At 36.5% G+C, this 27,878-nt stretch overlaps 1 protein-coding gene and 1 long non-coding RNA gene across 2 annotated transcripts; both read left to right on the forward strand.

The window, feature by feature from the left end:
• Nucleotides 1–6,031: 6,031 nt before the first annotated feature.
• On the forward strand, nt 6,032–8,665 carry LOC117342327 (tigger transposable element-derived protein 4-like). Its single transcript, XM_033904464.1, has 2 exons — nt 6,032–7,320; nt 7,487–8,665. The coding sequence occupies exons 1-2, from the start codon at nt 6,512–6,514 to the stop codon at nt 8,256–8,258; spliced, it is 1,581 nt and encodes a 526-aa protein (XP_033760355.1). The 5' UTR covers nt 6,032–6,511; the 3' UTR covers nt 8,259–8,665.
• Nucleotides 8,666–16,449: 7,784 nt separating this feature from the next.
• On the forward strand, nt 16,450–18,153 carry LOC117342328. Its single transcript, XR_004535791.1, has 3 exons — nt 16,450–17,188; nt 17,302–17,372; nt 17,938–18,153. It is a non-coding gene; the product is annotated as an uncharacterized LOC117342328 (long non-coding RNA).
• Nucleotides 18,154–27,878: the final 9,725 nt, after the last annotated feature.

A 27,878-nucleotide genomic window follows, 5' to 3' on the forward strand; every position in this document is an offset into this window, starting at 1 on the left:
GTAGGGAACTATGATTCAAAAATTTCTGGGTGTTTTTTGATAACTACTTCACAAGTGTGAAGTTGCTAGAGGACTTGTTAGCAAAACATATGTACGCCTGTGGAACAGTACGTATGAATCGAAAGGGATTTCCTGATGATTTAAAACGACTTAAAATGAGGAGGGGCCAGTCGGAAGTTCGTCAACGAAGAAACCTGACCGCTGCTGTCTGGCAAGACAAAAAACCCGTCGCCTTTCTTAGTACTCTCAGTGACCCAACTGAGGACGTAGCCGTAACCCGTCGAAATGGAAGAAACAACTTACAGTTAACTCAACCTCACTCTGCCTATACCTATAACAAATACATGAATGGCGTGGATAGGAATGACCAGTTACGGCATTCTCAAAGGTTTGTTTATTTGGTTTTATTTTATTTATATATGTTGATTATAATAATTTCTGGCCTCATATCACGAGGAAAAAACCTTGACAGAATTTAATGTAAACATTACATCTTAGAAAATTTTATTTTTAGATGTCAACTTCTGGATCAATATTTTCATTGACAGATCACTGAAATCAAACCAGTTCCAATCAATATACTTCATTATTTTATACGTTATGTTCATGCTTTAGACTTTTTTCCATGTGTATATTATCTGTATGACTTCAGGATCAGCTTAGAAGCCTGATAAGTCAGGAGACAAATTTCTCCAAGGGAGCGAAGGTTCTGTTTAAGAAATTATACACCAGGGAAGAAATCATCGGACATTCGCTAATTGTAGTTCTCTCAATTGGACATAGGGGTGACATATTGTGTTACCCATGTCCGTCCCATCCACCTCATCACATCGTGTCATGTCCTCTTCAATATAATAATCCGATCTAAATAACTACCAATGTGATTGTCATCAAACTTTATTTATATGATGAGCATGGTGTCTATAGATGGGCACCTTTCCCCTTTATTAGGAGTACAAACTTTCAAGATGGCTGCAAGGGTAATCCTGTGGTAACTTTTGTTCTATTTCATGGATTCCTATGAAATTTTATAGTAGGGATGATTATAAATATGAAGGCACTCATTATAAACAAAAAAAGATTTTCAATTTAAGAAAGCCACCAATTAGAGACTTCTGATTTATCAAATTCATATATTGTCTGATTTGCATGAAATTTGTTATGTATATTGTCTGGCAATACAAAGACAAAAGCAGTATTTATTTTTGTGGGAAAAAAACACAATGGCAGCCATGTTCTGGCCTTCGATAAGCGAATTGTTCAAAATCTAAATATTATCCAAAGTTCAAGAAAATTTGTAGAACTAATATCGTGCGCATCGATGTCTTAACCCTTTGCCACATGCAGGTTATATAACACTTCAGCACTCTGTGCCAATAGTGCAAAGATACATTGTTGCAATGCAACATTATTGCGCTGACTGAAATATACATACACCATCTCAATGGCAGTTTTTGAGAAATCAAGCTTTGTTTTGATAAATTTTTCTAAACCTAATTTTGAAAGTGAAATAGTTGTTTTAGACATTTTTAGTACCGGTAAGTTACAATTATGTTCAGAATTTCTTAAATTTTAATTCTGTGCTATTTTCTTTATAAAACCAACAACACATAACCACGAAATCAGCTGTATACAAACAGAACAGAAAAAATTCAAAATATTTTGACAATGTAATTTATAATTCATTGAATTCCTGTACATGAAATGATTCAACATTAACTCCCAAATGAAACAAACTGAATTTTCAAAGTTTTCACAAGAATATTTCAACAGTTCAGGCTTAAGCCTAGAATATTTTATATCCGATGTCGCGACGAAGGAATGTGTATCCGACCATTTTGGGTCAAATCTACCTTCGTTTTTCAAATGCCGGCGAGCGTAGTTATTAGTGTGTCGAGCTATGGTGGAAACTGATTCTCATTGAAGAAAAGGTAGAAATAATCAATGGGACTTGCAGTATCAACATCTAAAGTTTCTGGAAGTTCTGGCCCCGTTTCCCTAACAAAATCATTTACTGTGATCGGCGAAAAATCTGTCAACATTACCTAATGGCGGCGGTACAACTAGTCGCCGTTCGTCCTCATTTTCGGACTCGTTATCTGTTGACAGTTCATTTAGAACATCGTTAAGATCAATATCTGACTCAATGTATTCAGGTTCAAAGCCATCGAACTCTAAATTATCATCATCGTCGTCAAAAATGTCGCGCAAAATCGTAGCCACAGCCGCCATCACGCCTCGTTGTTGTCACACTTTTCTACACTCATGACTCACACTTTCTAGGTTAATTTATTCAAAAACTTTCGTATGAATGACGTGTACAAATCTGATTGGTCGATGCATTGATATCTTCTTAAAATAGTATCAGGGATTTCCAGATAGGTGTCGCTCTCAATCACGGGATTTTCCATGTCTAAGTTTACCGAACCGGCATGGCGTCGAGAGGCGCTTACATTGAGATAACGTAGAGGCGTCGAGAAGCGCTTACATGGAGATAATGCAGAGGCGTCGAGATGCGCTTACATGTGGCAAGGGGTAAAGGCGTCCAGAGGCGCTTACATGTGGGAAAGGGTTAAGGACAGTCCTAGTTTTATTTTTAAAAACAACTGTTCCAGGAATACAGATTGTATATCGATGCGAAATGAATATTAAGAAATGCCTATATATTTTGAAATTTTGATTGCCATTTACAGAAATTGAAGATGTTCCAGAAGTGGAGCCTAACCAACAGGACTCAGGTTAGTAGTTCTCTCAATTGGACATAGGAGTGACATATTGTGTTACCCATGTCCGTCCCATCCACTAATGCTGTCAACAAAATGAGCGACAAACTTAACTTTCCAGAATGCAGAATCAACGACAAATATGGCTGTCAATACTGAAAGGGACCAGTTGTGTGAAAAAACTGGTCCCTTTCACAAGCGAAAGTGCAAGATATGTGGCGTACATGACATGAAGAAAAAGTCAGAAGTTTGACCAACAGGTTAGTAGTTCTCTCAATTGGACATAGGGGTGACATATTGTGTTACCCATGTCCGTCCCATCCACTAATGCATGAAATTTGGTATATGTGTATATTGTCTGGCAATGCAAAGACGAAAGCACTATTTATTTTTGTGGTCCTAGTTTTATTTTTCAAAAACAAAACTGTTCCAGGTATACAGTAGAATCATTATATATCGATTTAAAATGGAATATAAAGAAATGACTGATATATATTTTGAAATTTTGATTACCATTTACAGAAATTGAAGATGTTCCAGATCCAGAGGTGGAGCCTAACCAGCAGGACTCAGGTTAGTAGTTCTCAATTTTACATACTAGAAGGATACAGAAATATGCTATTCTGCATGTCATTAAATACCTGTGACTATTTCAATGAGCTTTTTACATAAGGTAAATATAGGTTTCTGTGCAATATGTTTATTATTGTTTAATAATATTATTATTAAACTTGGTTTATAAAACATAATTTCATGTTTACATCAGCAATTAACTTCTTATTCATTTATATGTCGAGGGTACGTAGGCTACAATTAGCCAACCTCGTTTTAGATTATGCATATTAATGAGTTCCGCTATATTTAAATCACTCTTGAGATGCGCTGCTGAAGTGTTGACATCTCGATCATGTGTGTTTATCGGTCAGTTGCTGTCGGTTATCCATTCTCATCTACTATCATCAAGTCTACAAGTTTCCTTATTCATGGATTGTTACCAGAACTTTTCCGACTTCATTTGTGTTTTCGTCGAGACTTTAAACATGTGCTAGTCTAGTGTTTACATACGTCGAGGTTCACGTGTTTTTGTTTCACAATGGCGCCCAAAGTAAGGCTACTCGAAGTCATCCTTACGACGACAACATCCAGCCAACTGGACCGTTAAAAAGTTACGTGATGAACTAATGCTAAGAAGGGAATTGTCGTTAATCATGCTTCGATTACAAGAGCCGCGCTTATTCAAATGTGCAAAGACAATTTATCGAACGTATCTCATCAGCATGAAACTCGGACACTGACGCCATCGTCAGACTCGGAATCACGGAGATCTAGAAGACGAAGAGAGCCTGTTCTAAACGAAGTGCTAAATTCGCGGGACGACAGTGTGCCTTCGGATTTTATTAGTTCTAACGATCAGAATCGTAGTGGAGCAGCTGTGAGTATGCCGCAGTGCGACGAACTTGATTTCGACGCGGATGACGAGCCATCTATTTCTCTCCACACTGTTAGGAGTGATGCGGCCCGCACCTCTCCTTCAGATTGTCGCGTCACTGCCACGCGGAGTAATTCCGAAAGTAGAACCAACATGGCCGCGCCCAGTGAAACTCTACTAGAGAGAACACTCACAATCATGGAAATGACACTCAAAACCATCCAGGAGTCAAAGGACAAACCGTCAGAATCAGCCTTTGATATGCAATCAGCTTACGGCAATCTACAACGTATTCGCCGAGGAGAATCTACAGATAGACTATCCGGCAGTGTTTTGGACACCTTACGCCATCACGCCGACAGAGATGGAGTTCCAGCCTTTCTTCTCCCCCAAATAGACATTGTCTCTCCAAACCTTAGAAAGAAGATCATACAAGGTAAGGATGTTAACCTCTGCGCCCTTCTATCCCCGGGTGCCGAACCATGCCTGTCAGATTCGGTAGGGAAACGCCCGAAACAAGAACTGTCTATCGCCGAGTTCGTAACCGCCTTTGGTATTTACAAGTGAATCGTGACAGAGGCTTTCCCCAGCAGACGGGAAGAACTAGATAGATATGAAGCAATCGTCATTAGATTAAATAACATGCACCGTATAGCAGCTTTTAACGAATACCACCGCTTATTCTCCGCTAAGGCTGCCCAATATATCGAGCTAGAGAACTTTTAAGATTAAATGGGGAGTCCGGGACAAAGACATTTACGATAGTGTTGTTGCTGGCCGTCGTCCGATTACCTGTGGAATATGTAGAAGTGTTGAACATTCTACCGCTCGATGTGAGCAAACACACACACGTGGTAAACAAGAACAGACCAAAGCAGACAAACATAACCGTCCCAAAGTCTCCAAATGTGACCCATTTCGGAAAGGCATTTCTTCGGTGCTATTTAGTACCAGCAAATGTGTTTGCCCATATCTAGCCCTCGATCAGTATATGGTTGCTAGGACTTCACTTAGAATACCATCAGACAATCCAAGATCTCTGTTCTTTATCACTGATAATGCAATACCTTTGACACGTAATACATTTATCACAAATTTACGAGTTATCCTTTCTCGATTGGGTCTCAATGACAGTACGTATAGTGGTCATTCATTCCGCATTGGTGCCGCCACCTCTGCCACTACCTCTCAAGTAGAGGACCACCTCATTAAGACGTTAGGCCGATGGTTATCTGACTGCTACCAAAGGTATATTCGTACCTCCACAAGTTCGATTCGACAGGCCCAACGGTCTATGACCTCAGGATATTGACCTTAGCAATTATCTCTCTATGTTAACCATGTTTTTTTGCTGCTCTAGTCATATTTCTATGTGTTCACTGATATATATATCCTGATATTATTTCCTTTAAAAAATTTGACTTATGTTCATTACAATTTATATAGTATACTCCCTTTATTTACTTTACCTTTATATAGTTTATATATTCCTTTGGGGCTTTCTCATGCTGCGCATGTTCAATTTGGTCCTTTTAGCCCCAAGTCATTGGGTTGGCATTATTACACTCTTCGTATATTAAATCTATACCATACAATTACAACATACAGTCAAACCTGTGTTAACGGGCACCTCTATATAGCGGGCACCTGTCTATAACGGGCACTTTCAATTCCCCCCGTCAAGTTTTACTCTTTATTGAACCTCTATATAGCGGGACCTGCTCAACGCGGGCAGCGGGCACCTTATTCTCAGCAAAAATATAAACAAACTTGTTTATAACGGGCACAAAAGTCGAGGCTAATTTCCTCTTGGAAAATCAGTAGACCATAATATCTTGATCAATGGTACTGTAAAAACATCGCCATTCACCGAGACACAGGTAAGCTCCGGAAGTCAATCGAGCGTGTCTGTATGTTTGTTGAATAGGTACATATAAATACATGTACTAACCGTGATTGTGGCATATAAGTCTGTATATATTGTCCCGAGGCAGTGTGTTTGCGGGTGAAAACCCACAAAAGGTATTTTCAGTGGTCTTTTTATTGATTACATCTCCGACTGCAGAGCACACTTCCTAACGCAATGGCGACTGTGACGCGGCCTTCACCTTCATCTTGAAGCGAGTAATTATTTGATAAATGATTTGTCTGAATAAACGTATGCATGTTGTGTGTTTTTAAGTTTTATTCAGTAATTAAAAGTTACAGTAGGAATCTGATAGTATTTGATACATAAATATAGTTTGAGACAAATAAAACAAATCCCACGGGATCCGGATATCGTTCAATTATCGAGAACGAGGTTGTTTACTGAAACTAGGAAGTGATCAGTGATCTGCAGTTCACCAATTGATGCAAGATGTCGACGAAACGGCGGGTCGCTTTAACCCACGAGCAACGATTGCAAGTCATCAGAGAATCGGAGAAATTTCATACTAGTTCTCGCAAAATTGCCGAGAAGTATGGTGTTGGCAAAACTCAAATCGATAGGATTTTAAAACAAAAATCGGAAAACCTCGCTGATCTGGAGGACAATGTTGCCCCCGAGAGGAAACGACAAAGGCGGCCTACGGGCAATGAGGAAATAAATAACCTTGTGTGGGAATTTTTTAAAGACGCTTCCTCGCGCCGTGTTAATCTTAGTGGGCCACTGTTAAAACAAAAGGCACTGGATTTTGCATCAGACTTTGGTAACACTACATTCAAGGCTTCAAATGGATGGTTGGATTCGTTTAAATCACGGCATAATATTGTGTTTGGAACAATGAGCGGGGAAAGAGGGGATGTAGATAACAGTGTTGTGGACAATTGGAGAGCAAAGTTACCTATAATATGTGATGGATATTCCGACAATGATATTTTCAACATGGACGAAACAGGTCTGTTTTATAGAGACAGCACGAAGAACACATTAAAAGTAAAAGGAGAAGAGTGTGCTGGGGGGAAGCGCAGTAAGGAGAGGATAACAGTGGCTCTGTGTTCAAGTTTGAAAGGAGAAAAACTACCAGCTCTTGTTATCAAAAAAGCCAAGCAGCCGAGATGTTTCAATAAAATCAAACCGGAGACACTACCCGTCATATATCGCAACAACCGGAAGGCTTGGATGAACTCCTCACTCTTCGACGGATGGCTCAATCAAGTCAACAGAAAAATGAAACGCCAAAACCGGTAAGTTAATAAAATGTTACATTTAGTTTTCAATGTTGTAAATTGTTCCTGAAATCTAAGGAGCACCTTCTGTTTACTTTCATTAGCAGCAATTATATATCTTGTGTCTATTTTTTTCTGATTTTAAGTAATCAGGTGTTTATCAAAATTATTTTGTGTGTTGCAGGAACATTCTTCTATTTCTGGACAATGCCCCCTCACATCCGAAGATCCAGCCCAGCAACGTGAAGCTTGTTTTTTTCCCGGCAAACACCACGTCCAAGTGCCAACCGATGGACCAAGGGATTATACAAACGTTGAAGCTCAAGTACAGGAAGCGACAGTTAAAACATGTTATTCGTGCCATGGACAAGGACAAAACAAAATGTGGTACACAGCTTTTGAAGGACATAACTTTACTTCAGGCCATTTATTGGATTGACAGTGCGTGGAAGGAAGTCGATGTGACAACCATCACAAAGTGTTTTATAAAATGTGGGTTTTCAGAATCTCAACAACGCATACATGACGATGATGATAATGATGACGACAATGATGATGATGTTCCTCTGTCAGTGCTTGCTTTGTCTAGGGACTTGTTCGACTGTGACTTTAAAGATTTGGTCGCGATTGACCAATCGATGGCCACCTGTGACCTAGCTCTCACCGACTGGAACAAGGATGCCAAAGACATACTGCAGGATATAACTGTAGATGATCCAGCACTCAGTGATGATGATGGTGATGATGAGCAAGGAGATGATGAAGATAAACCCTGCTCAATTTGTGAGGGCGAGTTCTATATCAAGCGATTGCGAGCACTAGCCATTTCTCAGGGAAAATCCAAAATGTTAAATCATGTCATGGGAGTTGATGAGTGTCTACTTGAAATGAGAATGGATAATGTAGAAGGACTAGTACAGCAGTCTAAGATATCCGACTTCTTTCTTCAGAAGTAATCATCTTTCCTTGATTGTATAAACTGTCCTCCTGTACATCCTCCTGTACACACTAGATGATATATTTTTTAGTACATGTATTTTGTTTTAATGTTACATTTTCATGAAATGTTACAACAAGTATTTTTTATGTTTTATAATATGATGCAGTATGTAGTGTATTTATTGATTAGAATTGGTGCAATATTGATACATTGATTGGGTAAACAAATAGTGCTGTGAAATTAACTGTGATCAATGAGTAGTGTTTTATGTAACATTTTACATTAGCACTATCTTAAGTTTGGTAAATGTTTTACAGAATTGTTACTGTTTTTTAATCAAATGTAATTTTTATGTTGAGCAATAGTATAAAATGGTGCTGTATATATGTATTTATTTAATACTGTAATAAAATGTGAACCTTATTTTATAGCTTGTTATACTTTATAAAGGGCTACTGGTGATCAAATTTCACAGTATGAATGGAACCTCTATATAAAGGGCACCTGTCTATAAAGGGCACTTTTGTTGCTTCCCTTGGATGGCCTTTATAGACAGGTTTGACTGTACTTAGTGCAGGACCATACCTCGCCTGGTTCTCCAGTAGAATTCAGGACTCGCCTGGCTATGTATTCAACGCGTATTGATGCTCCAGTTATACGTACCATACATTTACAACGTACTTAGTGCAGGACCATATCTCGCCTGGTTCTTCATTAGAATTCAGGACTCGCCTGGCTATGTACTCAACTTGTATTGTATGCATCGGTCACACAGGATTTTGCTCGGTTCCCCTTATATATATGCACCTGTTGACCTGTCAACTTATCATATTTCATTCACCAGCCCTATGATTTCCCTTGCGAGATCTTTCGCTTATTTTCGCTGGTAAGGTTTACTCATAGAATTTGATTGCTGGTTAAATTTCATACAGCAGCTAAGACAGCCCTGAAGGCAAAAATATCTTATTTTTATTTGTGAATTATGTTAAAATGTTAAAGTTTAATTGTGTGCAGTGATATGTTTATACTGCTTTTCAGCAGGTTTGATATTCTCAGTATTACTTGTTCAGTATTTGAATTGTCATTATGTATGTTTTTTACGAATATCAACAATACACTCTTTAACTTAACTTTGCTTGTTTGTTGTGTTTTTATAAACAAAATGTACTTATATACTTATTCAACAGTTGCATTAAGTGATTATTTGATACACTGAGAGTTGAATAACACCCACATATTGTGGTATAAAATGTATTTTTATGACCCTGCAATAGATCAGCAAATGAATATTTTCATATACCGATATATATTTTGTTTTAATTTCAGAGCCTTCATCGGAAAAAGAAAGAAAGAAAACAAACAGGGTGCCCTGGACCAAAGCTGACACTGAAATCCTTAAGCGCATATTTCATCCATGTATTACATCAAATAAGCCTCCAACAAAAAATGATGTGTTATTAGGGACAAGGAAAAACACTTCTGTGAAAACAATGTTCGAAAAAAGAGGCTGGAAGTGCATTAAGTATTACGTTTGGGACCTGACACAGCAGCATCAGAAAAAAAAAGATGGAAGCTTTTGCACGCATCTTCTTTGCGGAACTAAATCTATGTTATGTACGTCAAGAAATGTTTTGATTCCAATAATGAAGAGTGTGCCGTTTTTGGGGTTTTACTTTACTTTTATTCACTTGTGACGATGAAATGACTCGGTTGAATTAATTCCTTTTCTGGGAAGAACCTAGGATAGAATTTTCTACGTACATTTGTTTTGCATCCAATGATGTACTGTATATGTACTTATATCAGCAAATGTTAATTGGTGCTCTGAATGAGTTAAGACATTTAGTACATACAATTTTCTCCTCACAAAATTTAAATAATTTTCTAGCGAATTCCCTTTGAACATTTAGCTTGAACATATAGCTTGAATCCTTATGTCTCCATCACCGTCAGTCTTTGCCTTTGTGGCAAAATCCTCAATGTTTATTCTAACGTTTCTTCTGTTTCCCAATAATACGTAGTATGGTTTTGATGGTGCCAAGCCCTACGAGCCCTATAGGTGCCCTACCAGCCCTATGAGTCCTATATGTGCCCTATATGTATTCTATGAGCCCTATATCAGCCCTATGAGTCCTATAGAGGTGTCCTACAGGTGCCCTACGAGGTATCCTACGAGCTCTATAGGCGAACCTTATATCTAACCCCACATTAATCCTACCGACCACAACCCTATAGATCAGTTCTGAAAGTATATAAAAGAGGGAGTGTTTAACATAGTTTTTAACAAGCTAGAACAATCCATTGTATTGGAGAAGGTTTACCAACAGTTAATAACCAGTTTTGTATACTGTTGCGCAATATGAAGAGTGATGAATATTATGTAGTCAGATCTAGACACTTTCACCATCTATAGATACTTTAAATGTATATATCAAGAGTTCAGACTTACCTAGAATAATAGTGTAAAGTTCAGTCACAACACCATCATTGTATGATATGGAGAGATAATAGTTGTTTTCCCTACCAATTCCACCATTTCGTATATATAACCAGATGTAGACAATTTCAACTTCCCATTAATCATCTAAAGATTTCTGGAGTATACAAATCAACAACTCACAAAATATTTTTTCAGTGTATTGTGTGCTTATAACATGGATCTTGGTTTGAATGCAAACAACACATTAAGATTTGCTGTTCCTGAGCAAATCAGTGATAACTGTAGCATTTACAGTACTGTAAAAATTATCAGAACAATGGGACAAATGTCATTCCATGTGAAGATATTTATGTATAGGGCAGACGAGCAGAGGCTGCTGACAGAGTTCATCTTCATCATTCATGGTGAGTTTTCTGGTCCAATACCTTATAACACTGTTGTATACATCCAACATATAATCTATTCTTTTTATATTGGTTTGAGAGGTGTCATATAATACAATAAGCTTTAACTATCACTTCATTCACCAATTTAAAATGGAGGACACCAGAACAAGGATAACACCAGTTGACATATTCTTCAGTTTAAAGAAGGATAACACTATCGATGGCAAAAAGTTAAAATTATATGGTCACTATGACAGAACAACTAAAGACCTAGTGGTATGTGTCAAAATTGTTTCTGATGCTGTGGATGTTACGGGGGAAACAGCAAGGATTATAGAGAATGAGGACATTAGGATAACAAAGAAAATCAACTTATCAAGTATGAATATGTAAGGCGTTAGTCACACAGCATTCAAACATGCAACATGTTTCATTGAATGACTCGTACTGTATCTTATCGTGGTATATCATGTTACTTGTTTGTGGGTTTTTTGTGTGTTGATAAAGAATCAGATTTGCTTCGAAAATTCAACATATTTCTATCTGTACTATCAATATTACTAAGTTTAACCGATATTACTAACTTTAACCGTATATGTCATACTATATATAAGTATTTATTATACCTCAGACTTGTATCACAGCTTCTGATTAGTGAAAACCATGTCACGTGATTAAAAACATTCGTTATGTCAACCACAACTTTCCAAATAATTCATTATTGACTTGCTGTCGCTTTCGAAACATCATCTCACCCTCTGAATATCATGTCACCCTCTCGTGAGCCCTCCAAAATCGTTATGTCACCCTCTCGTGAGCCCCAACTCGGAACTCTCTTCCGTAACGTCTTCAAAAGTAGTCGAATCAGAGAAGTTCCGAGTATTCTGCTTGACAACAACAATGGCTGCCGGCGGACACTATCGTCTGCCAACAGAGGAGGAATTGGCGAAATTATTTCAAGAAAAGGATTCTAAAAACACCAAAAGGGTCATCAATGTGGCCGTGGATTCCTTTAGACATTTCCTATCTGCAACAGGTAGGCCTAGACCAAGGATTGTGAAAACTTCGACGTCCATACATTGAAAGTTCAACTGGGAGAATTTTATGCGGGTCCAGAAAGACGATGGGGTACCTCTTAAAAACTTTTCTTAAAAACTGTTGATAGCAATAAATAAACTTATTGATACCAAAATTAATTCACTTATGTTTTTTTCGGTATAATAAAACAATTACTGCCCTTGTTCCGAGTTGACATGAATATTTGCCCACCCTTGAGGTGTCATGTCACCCTCGGGCTACGCCCTCGGGTGACATGACACCTCTCGGGTGGTCAAATATTCATGTCAACCCGGAACAAGGGCAATAATTGTATAATAGCACTATATATATATTTATATTTAAGAAAAAAGAAAAAAAAGGTGTAGTATCTAGAATACGCCCATTATTTTCATTGGTTGCTGTTTGAATTCTTATATGTGTATAAATTGGCGGAAAAACCATTGAGTATCACACTCTTGATTCAGCGCCAAAATCGAAATCATGGATGTTAATTTCAGAGCCTTCATTGGAAAAAGAAAGAAAGAAAACAAACAGGGTGCCCTGGACCAAAGCCGACACTGAAATCCTTAAGCGCATATTTCATCCATGTATTACATCAAATAAGCCTCCAACAAAAAATGATGTGTTATTAGGGATAAGGAAAAACACTTTTGTGAAAACAATGTTCGAAAAAAGAGGCTGGAAGTGCATTAAGTATTACGTTTGGAACCTGACACAGCAACATCAGAAAAAAAAAGATGGAAGCTTTTGCACGCATCTTCTTTGCGGAACTAAATCTATGTTATGTACGTCAAGAAATGTTTTGATTCCAATAATGAAGAGTGTGCCGTTTTTGGTGTTTTACTTTACTTTTATTTACTTGTGACGATGAAATGACTCGGTTGAATTAATTCCTTTTCTGGGAAGAACCTAGGATAGAATTATCTACGTACATTTGTTTTGCATCCAATGATGTACTGTATATGTACTTATATCAGCAAATGTTAATTGGGTGCTCTGAATGAGTTAAGACATTTAGTACATACAATTTTCTCCTCACAAAATTTAAATAATTTTCTAGCGAATTCCCTTTGAACATTTAGCTTGAATCCTTATTTCTCAATCACCGTCAGTCTTTGCCTTTGTGGCAAAATCCTCAAAGTTTATTCTAACGTTTCTTCTGTTTCCCAGTAATAATTCCATTCACTCTCCAAAATAACTCATCTTAATTTAATCCAGGGAAACACCTGTGTTTGACATTTAAGTGGCAATTTAAGATATACAAACAAATGTTTGTTACGACTATTTTTCATTAAAAAAGATAAAATTAGGACCTGTTTCATTTGTATGGATGATTTTAAATAAATATAATCAATGTCATCAAGGTCATGTATTGGAATAAGAAATCCTGACCTTTTACATAGTACTATGGAAGTATTAGGGAACTCTCAATGATAAGTAACCTCAGATATAGTGCAGAGGAAAATGTGAAATGTTACATTGTATGTGTTTATTTAATGCAATATTGCATTCAATATTAGTATGATGCCATGTTATTTTCAACGTACTATATTTCATGTTTAAGCCTAAGGCTTTTTGGGTATTTATACCCTTTGATGCAAAACAATGCAATGTTTGAGATCTTTCGAAGACCGAGAGATTTGTTTTTTTTATTCTTGTCAGCAGTCGACATCGATCGCGAAAATCACGATATCCAGAGCAAGCTCTAGAATAACGAATCAACTGCGACATGTAAACACCATAGGTAGGAGAAGCAGGGATGTTACTATCAAGAAATGGAAAGTTCACGATCGGAAAATTGAAATCGTCACGTTTGTCGTATATCTCTGTAGTAAGCTGTCCATGTTGGTCGAAGTTTAAGTAGAGATCGAGGTAAGCAGCTGATGTAGAGGAGTCTGTTGTGTCCTTTATTTCAAGTTCAGGAGGATATATACGATCGACGTGGTCAGCAAACCTGTTGTTGTTTATAGACAACACATCGTCGATATACCTGAAAGTGAAATTAAAGTTTGGTTGCCATATGGTAACAAAATGGAGGCCTCTTATTGATCAATATTTACATATTACCCGATATAGTTTGCCATCGGTTAAGGTCAACTTAGCGGGGGGTCCTTTCTGTTAGACTTTAGTTTTCTAGCTCTTTTTAAGCTACATGGTATGAAGGATGATCGCTTGACCAAACTGATAGTATTTTTACACGATGCACTTTCTAATAACTCTAATTCTATATATAGGGAAAAGTAAGAACAAAGAGAAGGAAAAGATGACAAGGAGAACAGTATGGACGGAGAAAGAAAAAGCGGTCCTGGAAAAACATCTTCTGCAAAGTGTTAGAAACAGCAGAAAACCTCCAACCAAGAGGGATTGTCTACTAGCTTTAGCCAAAAGCACAGGCATTTTGGGAAAGAGAGAATGGAAAGCCATTAAATATCAGACATGGGCGATTTATCAACAAGAAATATGGAAAAAAAAAAAGCAAGTTGTCAACAAACTTCTCAAAGTTAAACAAGGATGGCGAGTATTGCAACAGCAATACAAAGTCCCCTGCCTGAACCAGGAGTGCAACTATTTATTTCCGTTTATTTAAACTACGTGTTATACTGATCACGTATACCAAGTTTCGTTAAAATCGGAGTAGTACTTTAGGAGGAGTTGTCCGGACAAGCCGCAACCAATGAGAAGCCAGCAGCCATTTTGAAAAATGATTTTTCTGAAAAAAAATGTGGGATACACAACTACATGTTATACTGATCATGTATACCAAGTCTCATTAAAATCGGAGTAGTACTTTAGAAGGAGTTGTCCGGACAACTATTGCGTGACAGACAGACAGACGGACAGACGGACAGACGGACAGACAGACAGACGGACGGAGGGTAAACCCTTATCAATTTGCAGCATGGACTGCAATGCAGCATATGCTGCAATCATGCTGCTTTTATGCTGGCATCATGCTGCTAGTTTCACAGCATGATTGCAGCATGTGCTGCATAGCAGCATGGTACCATGCTTCTGTACAGCATGTACTGCAACCATGCTTTAAAAATTGAGGTAATTGAATATCTGAACTCTATCATGCTGCAACCATGCTGCAATAACTTTGTCATTTTAGACAGGATATGTACCATGCTGCAACCATGCTGCAATAACTTTGACAGTTTGGATATCGAATTATATCATGCTGCAATCATGCTGTGTGGACTTAGTAAATTTATCATATGAAATGCATCATGCTGCAACCATGCTGCAATAACTTTGGCATTTTAAATAGGATCTGTACCATGCTGCAACCATGCTGTATTAACTTTGCCATTTTAGATACAAACTGTACCATGCTGCAATTATGCTGTATTAACTTAGTTAATTTAATGAACTGCACCATTCTTTCATGTATTAACATGACTGTTGAAGTTGAAATGTGTATATGCTTGGCCATTCTGTATTAGCTTAAAAGGGCATTCCTTTGTTCGGACATCACAAAATTTCTGTGGGTGAAATGTAGGTCCAAGCGAGGATCCAAAATCTAGGACCAAATTTCCCAGGTACCAAGATTAACCTAAACAATTATTAATTAATAAAATAAGATACAGAAAATTAACAAAAGTTGGTATTAGATATTTTAGTATCTTTTTTTTTAATTTTAAATAAAATATAGAAAATTTCCAGGTATCAATGGTGATAACAAAATAATTTTTAAAAACATGTTTGTGTTGCAGAATTTCCTTTTTATACTTGATCAGTACCACACATATTTATTTAAAATTCAATAACAATTATTTTAATTAAGTATTTCGTTTATAAGTATGTTCTTTGTTAGTATAACGGTTCACAGCTTTTAAATGTGATATTTTGTCAGCTTTCACTTGTAGTTCTATCTCAGAAGGAATTAACTTAAACATTGATGAATGTTGCAAGTTAGTACATTCGACTTAAAACTCATCCCTATAAAAATTTCATTCAAATTTTCAGAGTTTAGATCGTTTTTTGAAGAACCAGTATATTGACTTTTGCTTCGATTATACACTTTTTATCGGAGATAGAATCAGTCACTTTATCCAAACACTGACATAAACCAAGACGTTGGCATTTACCATGCACCAGCTTACTACCAGGTAGCCATACATGTAACATGATCGCCAAAACAAAATCGGGGTCACTCTACCAACAGTTACACATGTGCTTGGAATATCGCTTTTAATTCAATCAAATAAGATTAAAATCACCTGCTCTTTGTCTTTGTACCGCATACTTTCTGGATATATGCGGTGTTAAGATTACATCTGATAATAGCATACGAAATCACGTCGTGTTTGACACAACATTCATCGCTATAAACTCCAATAAACATGTGTCGAACTTATGTTGTCACTCGGACGCTTCCTTGTAAAACGTATATTGAAGTTAAGCGCTGTGATGATCTCGACCTCGACATGAGTTTACTAACAACAGACGATATATTCCCATACTTTAATCTGAATTATTTGAAATCGTGAACATAAAAAGAAAACGTGCATTGGTCGGTTCCTCGTCTGAAAATACATCCATATTAAACAATAGGCGTATGACAGACGAGGCCAAAACCTCTGGTCAGATTACATGTTTATCGTTCGGTTCACCTATGACCTCGTTTGTTTACCTTGCTCCCGAGATGTGACGAGAGTGCTCCTCGAGCTCGTGCGATCTAAATGTGCACGATGCAAGTATTAAATACTGTAATATTTATCTTAAAAGTATGACACAATAGAAGTTTATGATTTAGAATAAAAAAACACGCACAAGTAAAAATGAATCGTGTTAATCTCTGGCAGTAAAATATTTATCCCATGATGCAACACACACGAGTTTAGCGGGAAGTCTGATAGCCATGTTTGAATTCACCGGATGTTTATTTCCAGAAGAAAAGTATAAACAAACACGACGATAGCCTAAAAACGAAGTTTGTTTCCCGTCTTACTGAAGAAGATCGACTTACTTCAAGTTACCGACGAATGAATATCAGCTTTCTCGTTGTTTTTGACGACCGATGCATATTTTTACCGACAAACATCGTTACGAGACCGGGTAAGTTTTAATTATATAATCTTCTTCACGTTCTGACATCGTTTCACATTATACGACGATGAATTTGATATAGATCTATTCATATCAATAATACCTAATTATTTATTTTTCAGGGTTTTGATGATTAATTTATCACAGATTACACGGCCGAAGGAAACGCAGTACCGATCCATGTGTTACAATCGTAAGTTTTCAATTTCATTTATTTATTATTAACGATCTTCGGCCCGACTTAAATTGCATTTTTTCCCCACTCACACAACCCTTGTTATGATTATGACGTACATACGTATTCACAAACAATGGTGAGGAAAATTTGTGTTTTGGATAATGACCGTTTCGTGAAAGATCTTTACCTCCACATTCTTTTGAGGATCGATGTTTGCAGATTATTGCATCAAATTGAAACGATTAAATGAAATAGGTGAATTAAGATGAATTATAAGTAAGTAACATTGTTTTATGTATAGTATATTGCAGTTTCACATTGATATGAACTGATGGAGAATTCGGGAGTAGCTTGATTTAATTAATAATTAAGTCATCCTGGCAAGTTTTATTTTGTAGCTTTGTGTGGCTGGCTTAAATTTTCTTGATAAAAAGGCTTCCAAAGCAAACATAATGAAAATGATAGCAAAGTGATCATGAAAAGTACATCAGTTAAATACATACATTATCTTCAAAAACTTGACAATTATTCTAATTTTGAAATAAAAGAATATTCTAAAAGTCTTTCTTTCTTCCAACAGAGACTGAGTCTTCATGCAGTACATTCTGGAATGAGGAACACCGCATGCATTGTGGTCCAAATTGATGGCATTGACTTAACACAAAGCAGAAAGGATGAAGAGAAATTAAGAAGTTTATGTTTCACATTAATTAAGATTATTCGAGATATGTTATCTGTCGAGGTATACAACATTTCCTTTCATAATAAAAGTGTAAACATTAATATATATACAAAACAAGAGATCCCAGAGGGATCTTGGCGCCCACCATTGAATGATCTTCATAGGTTCCATGTCAGATTGATCTTTTCTCTACTTTTCCCTTCATTTTACTAATCTGTGCAAATTTAGACATCCCTCCAGTACTTTTCAAACAAGGGAATCCTAGCTATATAAGAAATTTGAGATTTAACGATAATGGCTCTTTGTTTGCCAGGTTGTTTTCCGGACAGACTGGTCCAAAAATGCAATGCAAGTGACCAAGGGGAACCTACTTATGAAATTTGAGAAAGATCCATTCAGTACTTTGAGAAATAGAGATAACAAACTTCAATTGTCAAAATCCAAGATGGCGGTCTGTCGGCCATATTGTTTTCCAATTGATCTCAAAATGCAATAAGCATAACGAGGCATTAAGGGGAACCTCCATATGAAATTTGAGAAAGATCCCTTCAGTACTTTCTCAGAAATAGCGATAATAAACTTCAATTGTCAAAATCCAAGATGGCTGCCTGTCGGCCATGTTGTTTTCAGATTGGTTTCAAAACGCAATATGCATAACTAGGCACCAAGGGAAACTTACATATGAAATTTCAGAAAGATCCCTTCAGTACTTTCTCAGAAATAGCGATAATAAACTTCAATTGTCAAAATCCAAGATGGCTGCCTGTCGGCCATGTTGTTATCCGATTGGTCTAAAAACGCAATATGCATAACTAGGCACCAAGGGGAACCTTCATATGAAATTTGAGAAAGATCCATTCAGTACTTTCTCAGAAATAGTGATAACAATCATCAATTGTCAAAATCCATGATGGCTGCCTGTCGGCCATGTTGTTTTCCGATTTGTCTCAAATCGCAATATGCATAACTAGGCACCAAGGGGAACCTACATATGAAATTTGAGAAAGATCCCTTCAGTACTTTCTCAGAAATAGTGATAACAAACATCAATTGTCAAAATCCAAGATGGCTGCCTGTCGGCCATGTTGTTATCCGATTGGTCTCAAATCGCAATATGCATAACTAGGCACCAAGGGGAACCTACATATGAAATTTGAGAAAGATCCCTTCAGTACTTTCTCAAAAACAGAGATAACAAACTTCAATTGTCAAAATCCAAGATGGCTGCCTGTCAGCCATGTTGTTATCCGATTGGTCTCAAAACGCAATATGCATAACTAGGCACCAAGGGGAACCTTCATATGAAATTTGAGAAAGATCCATTCAGTACTTTCTCAGAAATAGCGATAACAAACTTCAATTGTCAAAATCCAAGATGGCTGCCTGTCGGCCATTTTGTTTGCCGATTGGTCTCAAAATGCAATATGCATAACTAGGCACCAAGGGGAACCTACATATGAAATTTGAGAAAGATCCCTTCAGTCCTTTCTCAAAAATAGCGATAACAAACTTCAATTGTCAAAATCCAAGATGGCTGCCTGTCGGCCATGTTGTTATCCGATTGGTCTAAAAACGCAATATGCATAACTAGGCACCAAGGGGAACCTTCATATGAAATTTGAGAAAGATCCATTCAGTATGCAATATGCATAACTAGGCACCAAGGGGAACCTACATATGAAATTTGAGAAAGATCCTTTCAGTACTTTCTGAGAAATAGCGATAACAAACTTCAATTGTCAAAATCCAAGATGGCTGCCTGTCGGCCATGTTGTTATCCGATTGGTCTAAAACCGCAATATGCATAACTAGGCACCAAGGGGAACCTTCATATGAAATTTGAGAAAGATCCCTTCAGTACTTTCTCAGAAATAGAGATAACAAACTTCAATTGTCAAAATCCAAGATGGCTGCCTGTCGGCCATTTTGTTTTCCGATTGGTCTAAAAATGCAATATGCATAACTAGGCACCAAGGGGAACCTACATATGAAATTTGAGAAAGATCCTTTCAATACTTTCTGAGAAATAGCAATAACAAGAATTGTTTACGGACGGAGGGACGGACGGACGGAGGGACGGAGGGACGGACGGACGGACGGACGACGGACCACGGACGCAGGGCGATTTGAATAGCCCACCATCTGATGATGGTGGGCTAAAAAAATCATGTACCGTATATAATCTAAAAATCCTTGTTAGTTATTTGTTTTACTAGCAAAAAATATAATATAGTCGTCTCAAGCTTGGTTGTATTGAAATCCCCAGGGACAGTGACAGAGATATATCACTACAGTACGTGCTACATCAAACAACACACCATTGTTCAAATTGTCAATCAACATTTCATTTAGTCAGTATTTAGAATTGATTCCAAAATAATGATAATCTTTTCACAGTTTATTAGAAATAATGTTAAATTCGATAGAAGAAGTCTTCGACTGTTGCTTGTTTTTGTTTAGGACACACGTGAAAACAGTTTCCAGTACATCTGGGCTACTTCGAGGAAACTATGTATACTGTCTGAAATCAGTCTTGTGCGTCGGTGACAAAATGTATACATATCCTACTATAACTCTGCTGGAAAATATTATTTTGTACTATTTTCCTACTATTTTAGAGAAAAAAAAACAAAATTATAAATACATACTGTAGTATGTACTGACATTGAACTTGTATATCTTGCTGACTATTTTTGTTGAAACAAACCACTTCTAGCTAGGATGAATTGATATTAGTTGTATTTGAAAATTGTACTAGAAAAAGATAGCTGTGTTGTGTATGTGATGGAAGTTTTGAGAAAAAGAATATAAGAGGCAAATAAAATAAGTACCATGGGTAAATTAGAATTAAAATTTGTTTTGTCACATTCTCATTTCATTGATAAGTTTTAAATGTTTGAACTAGAAAAAACAGCCTGTATGAAAAGTTTTATACCATGTTAATTACCAAATAAAATGTAATACAAAATTATTCTTCAAGTTTTTATTGCATGATTTTCATTGATTTTGTAAACCATGCTGCCATGAAGCATGATTGAAGCATGATCCCAGCATAATTTGCATAATTGAAACATGCTGGGATCATGCTGCAGACCATGCTGGGATCATGCTGCAAACCATGCTGGCATCATGCTGCAGACCATGCTGGGATCATGCTGCAGACCATGCTGGCATCATGCTGCAAACCATGCTGGGATCATGCTGCAGACCATGCTGGGATCATGCTTCACAGACCATGCTGGGATCATGCTGCGGCCATGCTTCCTTAAAGCATAAATGCAGCATGATCCCAGCATAATTTGCATAATTGAAACATGCTGCAATCATGCTTTAACTAGTAAGAATATATAGTGAGGTAAATTAGGCACCATGCTGCAGTCATGCTTCATTCATGCTGCAATTCCATGCTGCATTCATACTGCATCTATGCTGTGATCATGCTGCAAATTCATAAGGGAACCTATAGTCCCCCCGTTTTTCAAACAGCAGGGGACTAATAACCCTACAATGGATAGATTTGATTCTGAGTTCTGGTGTCAGGTAGATATTTAACTGCAATATCTGCAAGGTGAAATTCTTGTTTTAAAGTCCTTTGATTAAATTGACATCTATTTTATTTATTTTTTTAAATTTGTTTCATGGAAAAGGTCTTCCCTTTCAAATGTCAATGTTAGCACGACCACTTAATATTCTATGGCATTCATTTGGAACCCTTCTTCAATGGAAAATGGTGAAATGTACAATCTTGTAATAAGTATGTATCATGGTATAAAACATATTGGTATAATGATCCATGGCATTATTTTGCTTAACATGCCATTTACATATAAATGCAAGCCAAATTCTGCTCTGAACTTCGGTCAAAATGACCAATTTTGCCCCTCCAAATCCTCCGCTCCGATTTTAGTTTCAAAATGTAGGCATCTCTGCTATTGATTCAAATTATTAATATGGTGTACAGTGGACTCCACTTATTCACATGATCCTAATATGCATAATCCGCTTATTTGTGTAAAAAAATTCCTTCTTTATCTTTGTTAAGAAACTTCTGTTAATTACATAGTCATTTTTGTGTCCGAAAAGGAAAAATCATGTTAATTGCATATTTTCTTGACATAAATTGGGTATTTTTGCTATTTTCTGTGGGTTTTTTTTATATTGCATTGAAAAACACAAAAAGGCCTTGTGAAGTCCTTGAAAATGCCTTGAATCATGTTAAATAAATCTGTTACGAACTTATACATGTACCACTTAACTTCTGGGCCTTTCAGTCCCATGTACCTTTTTGTTTTATTAACTACAATTCCTAATTGATTAATTTAAATTTCTAACGTATTTGTAACCGTTATAAATAAGTATGTCTTACCACGGAATATGGGGTTCCAGAAATATGTGGTTAAAATTTGCATAACAGCAACAGATGTATGTATGTTTATATACTTGCAAAAGTGCCCAAAGGAGCGTATGTACTATCGGGGTTATTTGGTTAAAAAGTTCACCAAAAGCTTCAATATCTATGTATTCTATCTTCAGATACATCTTCTCATAGAATACATCCACTAATTTAAAGAGTCTATGACGTCACATATTTCCATTATGACATCACCAACTTGGGGTTTCACGTCATTTTTTGTCAAAATCGATAGAAAATGGGTATTTTGCAGCTAGTTTTCATTGAAGTTAAATATGAGCACACAAAAGTACCATTAAGATATTTTCACAGAATGTGACCTTACCATTACACATATTTGTGCAAAATATCTTAGTAGTACTTCCGTGTGCTCATACTTTCCTCAGACCATTTATGCTGAAAAATTGCATGGAAATGGAGGAAAATGACGAGAAAGGTGAAAACCACTATTTTGTGACGTCACAGCACTAGAAGTGAGGACACAAATGTGTAAAAGGATGTTATTTTCATGGTAGCCTGATATTCTATTATGATTTTATAATGGTCCCATTGAAATAAATCATAATTTAAATTTCAGGAAAACATGGGCTCAAATAAGCCTGATAATACATATACTCCTTTAAATGATCCTATTACTAGTACTGTCTGTTCATTTCATGAATGGGTTTTTGGCGATATTTTGATAGATATCCAACCGATTTTCATGTTGCATACATCGCTTTGTAGCATTTCATTTGTCGTAACAGAATCCGAAATATCATTGCTAACTGCTTAAACTATTTATAGGCATAGCAAGCTGTTAGGCATGAGGTATTTTCCCGCCAAATTTTTTCACGCCCGAAAACTTCTAACAGGAGAGTTCCAATACATGGCAGCCATGAGGGTTTTCTCACAGAGATGAATAACATGTTATTTTACAAATGAAGGCAAGTATTTATCTTTCATACCTGCTTCATGATCAATACAACACTACCAGGAAATGAAATATTCAACTCTGGAAATATGTCAACCTGTTTATAGGTAAGAATTAACTTAAAATCAATCACCATGCATGTGACCTAAATTTACATAGTGCACATAATATTCAAATAGCTTTGGCATTTCTTAAATTGCATTGCCCATTTAACTTAATTGTTCAAACACACATCATATGTGCAATGAGAATTAATGCAATAATGAAAATAAATCACTCTTATCTGAAGAATATTAAAAGGATTTCCCATCCAAATGATTGTGTAAATATACTCATTTCAAGCAGTTATGAATTTTGAAACAAGTGATGGATCCATTTGAATGCAATTTTTAATGGAAGGACTACAGTCTATTGTCAAACATGCATAGTGATGCAGTTCATGACAAACTTTGATGAAATAAGTTCATAACTCATGAATTAATCATGAATTATCATGAATAGAATAGTTCATGAATATTCATGAAATATGATGATTTTATTCATGAACATAATTTGAAAAAAATGTTCATGAAGTTTTAAGTTCATGAATATTCATGAACTAATGAATTGTCATGAATGAAAAAAGTTCATGAACATTCATGAACTATGATGATTTCATGAATGAAAAACTTACTTACATAATTCATGAATATTCATGAACATAATTTGAAAAAAATGTTCATGAAGTTTTAAGTTCATGAATTTCATGAAAATATTCATGAATAAATCAAGAATATTCATGAATTTTGTTCATGAATAATTCATGAACTATTCATGAATGTTCATGAATTATTCATAATCGTTTCAAAAGGGGAGGAATGCCATTGACATTCTTGTCGAAACAAGAACAGCTTTAAATCTAACAAACAAGTACCTCTTTGCTGCACCAAGTACAACTACAGGCTATCTAAAAGGCTGGGATGATTTAAAGTATACAACTTCTTTTTTAAGTGCAAACTTAGTGAGACCTGATCTGATAACCACCACTAATATGTGGCCACTGTCTCTCGGGTAAATTCATTGGATTTTGGTTCATCAAAACAATATTTACATATAAATTATTTTAATTTCTGTGAAAGTAAGTAAATTTACAAGGCATCTTTTAGCTATACTTGCCCATTTGTAAATCCTATTGCCAGTAACTGACTACCTTCAAAGAGACATGTAAAATGTGAAACAACACATTTTTTATCCTTGAATAGCCGCTCTTATTTCATGTCACAAAATTTTTCATACAATTTAAAAAATATATTCACACTTTTCCATCTATTTGACAGGTGATGGATCTTAATGTTAACACCGACCTTGAGTGGCTGGCCAACCACATGGGACACAGCATTTCAGTCCACAAGATAACTATAGACTTCAAGAGCAGACGCTTGAATTGGCAAAAGTCAGTAAATTGCTAATAGCCACAGATGAAGGACAAGCCCAAAAATGTGCAGGAAAATCTTTGGATGACATGTCTCTAGAAGGTAAATCCTTCAGCTCTACAGTTTATTAGTTATATGTGTACTTAATACAGATCTGACCATGCAGTACATAAACTATGTAATTGTACTGCAGAGGATATGGGAAATTTATGACACCCACTGCTTGCCTAAGCTGAAAGCTCAAAGGAGCTATAGGGATCTGCTTTTGTCTGTTTTTTTGTCTCTCTGTCTGTAAACTTTTCAATTGAACTACTTCCAACTTCTAAAGAACCACTGGACCAATTTCAACCAAACTTGGCAATAAGCATCCCCATGCAAAGCTGTTGTAAGTTGGGCAAAAAATTGTAAAAACTGTCCATTTTTAAACAAGATATCCCAGAGGGATCTTGGCGCCCACCATTGAACGATCTTTATAGGTTCCATGTCAGATTGATCTTTTCTCTATTTTTCCCTTCCTTTTACTAATCTGTGTAAATTGAGAAACATCCCTCTAGTACTTTTCAAACAAGGGGAAGTTATATATGAAATTTGAGAAAGATCCCTTCAGTACTTTCTGAGAAATAGCGATAACAATCTTCAATTGTCAAAATCCAAGATGGTTGCCTGTCGGCCATGTTGTTTTCCAATTGGTCTCAAAATGCAATATGCATAACTAGGCACCAAGGGGAACCTACATATGAAATTTGAGAAAGATCCCTTCAGCACTTTCTGAGAAATAGCGATAACAAGAATTGTTTACGGACGGAGGGACGGACGGACCACGGACCACGGACGCAGGGCAATTTGAATAGCCCACCATCGAATCACCAACTGGAGACGAAGTCTGGTCGTAGGAAAGAGAGATCTCTTCTCGACTTCAGAATGAAGTTGGCCAAACTACTTATTGGTAACTACAGAATGGCACGAAAGCGAAGAAGAGTCTCCAATAAAGATCTACATGGCATAGGTCATTGGCCAAAAGAGAGTGTCAAAAGAGGCAGATGTAAAAACTGCTCAAAAAACCGAAAGCGGTCAGATGTGAAATGGGAGTGTTCAGGTTGTGCTGCTCATCTTTGTGTAAAATGTTTCGAAGAGTACCATAAGAATCAGTGAAAAGGTAGAGGTTTTGTGAAATAAAAAAAACCCAATTATGATGATTTGTGAATACTAATAACAAATAATAAATATAGATATCACTAACAATTTTCTATGGTGATTTTGGAACAAAGGACAAGAAAATGGGATTAAATTGTAAAAAAAAAAAACAAGATAAAAAGGTAAAAACACTTTATATTTTATTCTAATATTAATATTTAATACAAACTCTACAACTTTTATTATATGTTTATGGGATTATCGAGTCAGGAAACTAACGAAGGACATTAGAGTGAGGAAACAATTAGCGATTCCCACATCAATGTGACGCGAAGTGATGAAACATTGCCATGACGCCCTGACAGGAGGAGCACATCAAGGCTTTGATAGGACTTACAATATTGTGTCATCACGATACTACTGGCCTAGGATGTATACACATATACATGAATGTGTCCTCTTGCTTGGCATGTCAGAGAGCAAAACAGCCACCAGTAAACCATAGAGCACCTCTTCATCCTCTGCCAACTGTTAACACCTTTGAACGATGGCACATGGATATTCTGGGACCTCAAAGCCAATTAAAGAGAAATATTAGTATATACTGTTGTGTCGATAGTTACTCTCGTTTTGTGGAAGCATTCCCTTTGAAAACTCGAGAGGCCAACGAGATAGCCGACATCTTGTACAGGGAGATAATCTGCAGATATGGTGCCCCTAAATCTTTGGGTGTCAGATCGTGGGAGAAACTTTATGCCAAACATCTTGGGAATGCACGGTGGCAGATTCCACAATTTGAAATACTAATATCCCAGAAAAATGGTGTCTATTTGTGATGGGACTTTACAGAGAACTATACCTGTAATTTCCAAGATGAGGTGCAAAGAGCTCACTGGTCATAAGAACAAGCCACAATACACCCAATTGTTTCATATTATAGATGCCCAGTTGAAGGATGTCAACAGATCACACATGAATCAATCTCTTTTGAGACATTTAACAGTTGACTTTCTTCATGTTAACAACACAATTTTCCATGAATTTATAATTTTATAGTATTTTATTTGGTCATCATTAATTTTTGTGTCCCCGTAATGCACGTTATGGCATGTTATATGCCCTATATGCTGGTTGTTTTAGATGTTATCTGTACCAACTGTTGTAGCTATGAATCTCCATAGGTATAGCATTCTAAGCTGTGTTCAGTTGGAAATTATGACTTTCCATGACTGATCAATATAACTTCTCACATGGGGTGTAACGTACGTTATGGCGTCAAACAAATTGAAGATCCTGCTGTCCACGATATCGGTCAATCAGGCCAATGCTTTTATTTCTAATTCAATATAGGTAAGCTTTGAATAGAGTAAACAGGCCAATGCTTTTATTTCTAATTCAATATAGGTAAGCTTTGAATAGAGTAAATGTGTATTCTTATTCTTGTTGATTTTTTTTACCAAAATTGTAATGAAAAGGGACACAACAGTTTGTACGTGACACCATATTGTTATTATATTTTTCTTAAAAACTACTGTGCCAGTTATATTCATCACTTCAGAGTTGAAAGCTAAAAGCAACACATATTCTAGAAAAGTTGTAATAAGTCAAATATCTTTAAGTTAATTTTTTTTTAAATTTCCGCCTTTTGGGAGCACTACTGGAGAATGACTTTTATACAACAAAGACAACAGAACAAACATCATCGTCATCATCATCAACAGACATACAGACATACAAAGGTCACCACACATTAAGTGACTTGAAGGATATGGTGTGCCAAAAAGATGATCTTTATACGTGTGTGCACACCATATTACTGGCTCTATTTCCTGTTGATTATTTAATATCGCATAGTGTGACAGGACAGAGGGTAAATAGTCACTGTGCTGCCACACCCAAATTTGATGATCGGCTTTACCAAAGTTTCCAGGACTATCAAGGACCACTGTAACATCCAAGGTGTCCAAAC

Source organism: Pecten maximus, chromosome 14, assembly GCF_902652985.1.
Source record: "Pecten maximus chromosome 14, xPecMax1.1, whole genome shotgun sequence".
Classification (NCBI taxonomy): domain Eukaryota; kingdom Metazoa; phylum Mollusca; class Bivalvia; order Pectinida; family Pectinidae; genus Pecten; species Pecten maximus.